The sequence below is a fragment of the Citrus clementina genome, unplaced genomic scaffold, assembly GCF_000493195.1.
Source record: "Citrus clementina cultivar Clemenules unplaced genomic scaffold, Citrus_clementina_v1.0 scaffold_2, whole genome shotgun sequence".
Taxonomy (NCBI): domain Eukaryota; kingdom Viridiplantae; phylum Streptophyta; class Magnoliopsida; order Sapindales; family Rutaceae; genus Citrus; species Citrus x clementina.
Window position 1 is genome coordinate 8,243,790 of NW_006262688.1, and position 7,780 is coordinate 8,251,569.

The 7,780-nt window shown below is 37.6% G+C and overlaps 2 protein-coding genes across 2 annotated transcripts; one reads left to right on the forward strand and one right to left on the reverse strand.

Annotated features, from left to right (window-relative positions):
- The first annotated feature begins 232 nt into the window (after nt 1-232).
- Nucleotides 233-3,078, forward strand: LOC18051116 (pentatricopeptide repeat-containing protein At1g18485). The gene has a single exon (XM_006446286.2). It carries the CDS (start codon nt 418-420, stop codon nt 2,827-2,829), a length of 2,412 nt encoding a protein of 803 aa, XP_006446349.1. The 5' UTR covers nt 233-417; the 3' UTR covers nt 2,830-3,078.
- A 3-nt stretch (nt 3,079-3,081) lies between these two features.
- Nucleotides 3,082-6,245, reverse strand: LOC18051117. The gene is made up of 3 exons (XM_006446287.2): nt 5,423-6,245; nt 4,815-4,978; nt 3,082-4,725 (listed from the first exon to the last, which is right to left on the reverse strand). The coding sequence occupies exons 1-3, from the start codon at nt 6,036-6,038 to the stop codon at nt 3,640-3,642; spliced, it is 1,866 nt and encodes a 621-aa protein (XP_006446350.1). The 5' UTR covers nt 6,039-6,245; the 3' UTR covers nt 3,082-3,639.
- Nucleotides 6,246-7,780: the final 1,535 nt, after the last annotated feature.

The window sequence follows — 7,780 nt, forward strand, 5'->3', positions numbered from 1 at the left end:
AATATCCACCGGAAGAGAGCTCCCAGCAGGACAAGAGGTTGTTCGTAATGGGGACAGTGGATTTAGGAAGAGAAAGAAGAGAGGATTTTTTTTTAAAAAAAAAAAAATTGAAGAAATGCAATAATGTATCTTTTTTTTTAATATGCAAAAATGTAAGAAAAAAAAGTTCCCTGTATTGTTTCAAAAAAATTAATTGATCATCTGTCTCCTTATGATTGAAAAAATAAATCAAAACAAAGTGGCAGCAAATTCAAACTTGTCACAGCTACTCTTAAAAATGTGTTTGATTTCTGAATCCCTTCATAGAACCAACGCGTATTTTGGGTCGTTTTTGAATAGAAAGCTTCACACAATCTCAGTATAATTCTACTTGTGTTGGGACGCATTCAAACAAACACTTTTATAATTGCCATTTCCATGTTATTACGGAGCCACGCACGTACTGCTCTTAGTCTGGGACTGAGTTTGTACAAACCCGAAGCTCATTTCCTCTTCACAAAAGCCAACCACCAGTCCCACATAAATCTCCTCGCAATTTCCTCCGACTGCAAGTCTCTATACCAAATCAAACAAACCCACGCCTTCGCAATTCAAAATGGCTTCCTTCCTACAAGTGTCTCCCTCTCCGCGTCTTTAATCCTTCGCTACGCGGCGTTTGAAGAACCAAATGCTGCTATCTTTCTCTTTGAACAAACTATCTCACATTGCCGCACTGCATTTTTGTGGAACACACTCATTCGAGCTCTATCCGTTGCCCGAATTCACGATGGCTTCACAACGTATAATCGAATGGTTCGGACCGGCGTTCGGCCTGATGATCATACCTTCCCTTTTGCCCTCAAGGCGTGTGCCGATAATATGGAGCTTCAAAAGGGCATGGAGATTCATGGGAGTCTGTTCAAGCTTGGTTTTGATACAGATGTTTTCGTTGGCAATACCCTTTTGCTGCTCTATGGTAGCTGTGGGTGTTTGGGTGATGTGAAAAAAGCGTTTGATGAAATGCCTGAGAGAGATACTGTGTCCTGGAATACGATAATAGGAATGTTTTCGGTTAATGGATATTATGTGGAGGCGCTTGATTTGTATTATGAAATGATTTCAAGGTCTGGATTTAAACCAAATCCTGTTAGTATTGTCAGTGTTTTGCCGGTTTGTGGGTGCCTTGCAGGCGAGGTCATGGCAAGGCTGATTCATTGTTATGTTGTGAAGGTTGGCTTGGATGTTCAGGTGACTATCAGCAATGCATTGGTTGATGTGTATGGGAAATGTGGGAATGTGACGGCTTCGAGACAAGTTTTTGATGCAATGGTACAGAGGAACGAGGTCTCTTGGAATACCGTAATTTCTGGTCTTGCCTATACTAGGAATAATATGGAGGCCTTGGATATGTTTAGGCTGATGATTGCTGCAGGGTTGACACCCAACTCTATTGCAATATCTAGCATTTTGCCTGTTTTGGTTGAGTTAGAATTTTTCAATTTAGGGAAGGAAATTCATGGTTTCAGTTTAAGAATGGGAGTTGACTCTGATGTTTTCATTGCCAATTCATTGATTGATATGTATGCAAAATCAAGCCGCCCAGCAGAAGCGTCCTATTTGTTTCACAATATTGCAGAAAAGAACATTGTTTCCTGGAATGCCATGGTTGCTAACTTTGCTCAAAACAGGTTTGAGTTAAAAGCTTTGCAATTAGTAAGAGAAATGCCCATTCATAATGAGTTTCCCAATTCTGTTACTCTGACAAATGTTCTTCCAGCTTGTGCACGGGGTCATTTTCTTCGCCCTGGGAAAGAAATCCATGCAAGGATTATTCGCAAGGGATTAAACTTTGATCTGTTTCTCACCAATGCTCTGACAGATATGTATGCAAAATGTGGCTGCCTAAACCTAGCTCAAAACGTTTTTAACATCTCCTTTAGGGATGAAGTATCTTACAATATACTTATAGTAGGCTATTCTCAAACTAGTGATTGTTCAGAATCTCTGAGTTTGTTCTCTGAAATGCGACTCTTGGGTATGAAGCATGATGTAGTATCTTTTATGGGTGCTATATCAGCTTGTGCAAATCTTGCTGCAATAAAGCAAGGGAAAGAAATACATGGTGTTACAATAAGAAAACATCTTCATACACATCTCTTTGTTGCAAACTCAATTTTGGACTTCTATACTAGAAGTGGACGAATTGATCTAGCTAATAAGATATTTGATTGTCTCCCAGTCAAAGATTCAGCCTCTTGGAATACATTGATTTTAGGTTATGGAATGCTTGGTGAGGTGGACACTGCAATCAATCTCTTTGAAGCTATGAGGGAAGATGGTGTGGGGTATGATCCTGTTTCGTACATTGCTATTCTGACAGCTTGTAGTCATGGAGGACTAGTCGAGAAGGGGAAGAAGTACTTCGATGAAATGCAAGCTGACAGTGTTAAGCCAACAGAAATGCACTATGCTTGTATGGTTGATCTCCTTGGCCGAGCTGGCCTTATGGAGGATGCAGTGAAAGTTATCAAAAACCTGCCTGTTGAACCAGATGCCAATATCTGGGGAGCTTTGCTCGGGGCATGTCGAATCTATGGTAACGTAGAGTTGGGGGCTTGGGCAGCTGAGCATCTGTTTATGTTAAAGCCCCAACATTGTGGATATTATATACTTCTTTCAAACATGTATGCAGAAGCAGGGAAATGGGATGAGGCTAGCAAGGTTAGGGAATTGATGAAATCAAGAGAGGCAAAGAAGAATCCTGGTTGCAGTTGGGTCCAAACAAGGGACGAAGTGCAGGATTTTGTAGTTAATGACAGAATGAAGACCTTCACTCCGGGTCCCGCGTGATGCAAAATCCCCTGAAAATAATTTTGTTAGAAGAGTTGAGCTGATTTTGAGGGTTTTATTTATCTGACAAATATGTCTTTGCGGTTCTGGGAATGTCATTCAAGAGACCCTGCAGTCATTCCTGGGTATTGGCTGATGTGTAGATGATCAATATCACATTTCTTGAGAACTCTATAAAACCAATACACAATGCAATGTAAAGATGAGTTTCCTCAATGTTTAATGTCAATAAGGAAAAGGTGTGAAGAAAAAGATTTGATGTTAAAAAAAAAATGCACACTAAACTAGGACAATCGTATCAGCTCACATAGGATATTAGGAAAAATACCAGGTAGGGACAATTGATAGCTTATGTTTTGTTCTCATAGCACTCTATATTAGGTTCAATAACTGAAGCACCTTTGAAACCATCAAAATTCTTGGGGAATCTTTAAGGTCAAAAGAATTTCTGAAATATCTGCATTACATTTTGCTCACAGATGCATCAAGAGAGGGAGCTCAAATGTTTTGTTGTCTAAATTACTGGACAAAATGCTGATGTCCCCAAAAACTATACATCAACACCCCTTTGCTCCAGTGAAAAGTTGTCCTCTTTATCAACATGCCTAATCACAACTCTTGACCAACAAGAATGTAAATAACCTCACAGCCATACCATCATTTTGATATACATCACCAACTCCTTTGGTGCCTGGATTTTGGAAGCTTCAAGTTCCCAGTACTTTGAGCGGAGCAAAAGAATATGGAATATGAATAAATGAAACTTATCAAACCATAAGGACTTTAAACTTTAATAACTGCCACCAGATGCTATGACTGGTGACAAATGACTGCCTTGCAAGATGAGTCACTGTCTATATCCCACAGACTCAATTCTTCAAGCTGCTTTTGAATTCTATCCGGCCCCAGGTCAGCAGACCAATAAACAATCTTCTTCCCTACAGCAGAAGAGGACTGGTTAGCACTTCCAGTGCCAATATCCAACCCAATCTTCGATTCATCAACCCTCTTAATCATCACACCAGCCTTCTGTCTCAATAAGTTTGCCATTATATTTGCAAAGTTTCTGTGATCTCTGGGTAAAGAAACTTTATCCACCAAATTTGCAACTTCATACAAAAAATTCTTAGTCCACATTTTCTGAACAGAAGATGAGCTCTTTACAAAAAGCAGTTTAGAACTCTCCCCATAATAGAAGTCAGAGGTTGCATCAATTGGTTCAAGAAACAAATCATTACTAAAGGGAAGAAAATTTGCATCCACTACCCAAGCACTATACCTATATTCTAAACACTTTTTGATTACATATACCTTCACTAAGACTTCCTTTGTCAACCTAGCATCAGAACTTTGTAAGCTCAGAGATTCATATGCTCTGATATCGTTAAGAAATAGGTCCGCATCAATCACTGGATTTCCCCTTCTGGCAAGATCATACAGAAAGTCAGAATGCGAGCCTAAAAATATGTGGTTCTGACTATTTATCCTCTCAAACTGGCACAGGAGGTTCCTTGTTACTGCATCAGATGCCCCAAATAAGCTCACAACCAGAACTGTTTCTTGTCTCTGCACAGAGGGAAGAACAGTACCAAGATCATCCATGCTTTTCACAACTCTTCCAGGAAATACTTCTCTGAAACAGAAATCGTACCATTTCAGATTACTCAAAGGCTGCATTTTCAGAATGTTGAAATCAAGCGAACTTTCATCCAATAGTTTGGAATCTGGCCCAGCTGATTTTCCATAGTTAACACCAGCATCTCGGTGAGAGACACTAAGTGCCCTCTCATTTGGAAAATGGGTGTAGAAATTGAAATAGCCATGAGAATATATAAATTTAATGAACCAAGGAGTCCAGATTCTTTCTCCCATCTTCTTGTACCATCCTGTTGTCACCTGCGAATAGATTTTTGATTTATGAGTAACAAGCCATAATCAAATAATAGAAAGTTTCAAGCAAAGGAATGAAACATATAAAAGATTACCATCCCATCAAGAAATGGCTTGATGCCCCTGGCTTTGTGATCGTCATACCACAACCTGAACTCCTTCCAAGGTTGTGGAAAAAGAAGCTGACCCCAAGTGCCAACCAACTGGTACAAGAAAAGCTGTGTTCCATTATCTAGGTGTATTTTGTTTCCATGCTTACCTATAAGCAGCAACTAAACAAGTCAAAATAATAATAATAATAATTCTTAAAGAGTATGAGAATTCGAAAAGCATAGACAGTACACGAGGAATAAATTTTAACACATACAATAATATGCTTTCTGGCAGCGACAGAAGTGAAGTGATGCAGTATAGATATAGTCAATGTGGATGCCATCTAGTTGAGATCGTAAAATCTCATGCTACCAAAAGTTTTGGGGCTTAAACCCTGCTCACATGATTATGTGTGTGCATACAGGCCCTTCCTAGTTTTTCAAAATTTCAAGGATAACAAGATAATCCCTTTATGCATGGCTCAAGTTTTCATCCAAATGGAAGACGCATTACAATGCAATCAGTTGCACAAGAACACTGTGAAACACAATTCACATTACAAAATTTACAAATCAAAATCATACAGAGTAGAAAAAACGAAAAATGGTACCTGGGACGAACCTTGGACGCTGAAGCGAGGCTCCGTAGATAGAGCGAGTAAGATTGGAAGGAGCGTGATAGTAGTAATTGACGATCAAACCCCTAAGAAATTTGTAAAAAAGAGGCGAAACCTCCAAATCATCTTCAACGACAAAGGCAAACTCGTGATCTGAAGTTGGCCACCAAGCCTCGAGCCATTGAGCCTGCAGCCCCGCGTTTGCAGTCCGATAATGAACGAATTTATCCCCGAATTTCCACTCAAATCCATCAAGAAAACGCAAGATCGCCCGTGAGTCCGACTCCGACGACGATTGATCGGCGAGAGGGGCAGAATGGTCAACGTAGACATGGAGATGGACTCTGTCGGTTAGGTAATCGGCAGCGGAAAGAGAGTGGAGGCAGCGGGATAGGGAGTTGAGGCGATTGAAGGTGAGGACTTTGATTATGAGAGTGAAATTGGAGGAGTGGGAGGGGGCATTTTGGGGAATTAAGTTAAAGGTTTCGGTTTCGGTGCGAGTGAGATTTTTGGAAGTGGGAAGAGATGAATGGTAATAATAAGAGTAGAAGAAGACGAGGGCAACGAGTGAGTAGAGTAGCAAGTGTCTCTTTTGATTGCTACCCACCATTTTTTTTTTCTTTTTTTGGGTCTTTTTTCTCCTAAAATCTCTGTGACTGTTGTTAGCAGAGCCAGAGGCTCTCAATGCTTCTCCATTAATATGCTGTTCGTGTGATACTGTTTTGTTTGCTCCGTTTCTTTTCTGCTGCCCGGATCTGAACTCAAAACACTTTTATTTTGCTTTAACAACCTCCTATCAGAATCGGAACGATCTAAAATTGAAATATAAAAATAAAAATTAGAATAAATTGTTTATTTATTTGAATCGCAGATATTAGAATTGTAAGAATTTCCATAATTATAATTATTAATAGGGGAAACCTTAGGTGCAACTGTGGCACTGTGTTACAGTTGCATCTAGCCGTTGAATGCCAGTGGATCCCACCAATCCAACTGCATCCAACGGTTAGATGCAACCGTGGTACGGTGTCATAATTGCACCGTAGCATAATCCTTATTAATATAATGGTTTTATGTGGAAAGTCTCATGATCTTTATAAAATTGTTGCAAATAAAGAGAATTTTTAAATATAAATGAAAGAAGCGTGAAGAGTATTTTCAAAATCAATTTTTATTAAAAAAAAAATTAGATTCAATCTAAAAATGTTTTCTAAATGAGAAAATATTTTTAAAATAATTTTTGAGAAAATATTTTCAGTATTCTTTCAAATTTTTTTTGAAAATATTTTCAAAATTCTTTAAGATATATTTCCAGATTCATTTAAAGAAACAGTTTCTAAAATAGTTGCCAAATACATTTCTATATTTATTTTTTTGAAATTTCTAGGCTATAACAATTTCATAACATTAATATTAGACTATTGGTTCTTTATTATTCATTAGCGTACTTTGATACCACGTCACTATTTATAACCAGTGTCATTATTGTTTAAGCTCAAATTTGTTATCCAACTAAAAACTAATCATAGTCAAAATTAAAATATAAGCTTAGTTAAGTCATGGTAATACATGTACATCTGATTGTAAATATTAGTGTAATATTTGTTATATAATAATTATAAATATTTATACAATGTAGTAATTTGATGTATAACCAATATTTAAAAAAAAAAATCATAGTAACACCTAATTATATTTTTGTACCTTACCCTCCATACCGGAGAAACCTTAGGTGCAACTGTAGCACCGTACCACAGTTGCATCTAGCCGTTAGATGCCAGTAGACCCCACCAATCTAACTGCATCCAACGACTAGATGCAACCGTGGCACGGTGCCACAGTTGCATCGTAGCATGATCCCTCCATACCGCATAATAAAATCATGTGGATCGTAAATCACTGAACCTGAATTTGCAATCAAATCTAACATTTTTTCAATGGAGAAACAATTGATTCTTCTGACACGTGGCCTTAGACAAAATTTCCGCACCAAATGGATAACAATCATTATAAGAGAGGGATAATGAAAAAATATGCCCATTTATATGAAATTAATGTACAATAAACACTCATATTTCCCATTCAAATATACAAAATTTAGTGAGGAAAATTAGTTATGATTTTCATTTTCTCGATTTGATGGGACTTAATTATCAATTTTTAGAATTATATTTGTCAATTGAATATGTTTTTTTTTTTTAACTTTTACAATTTATAGGTACAGAGGGTTGACATTATGCACACTATTGCAGATCAAAACCCTATAAATATATTATAGCATGTAATTTACAGAAACATTACAGTTCTGAATTTTTTTAAAAGTTCAGATATATAGACTTTATATTAAGTTTA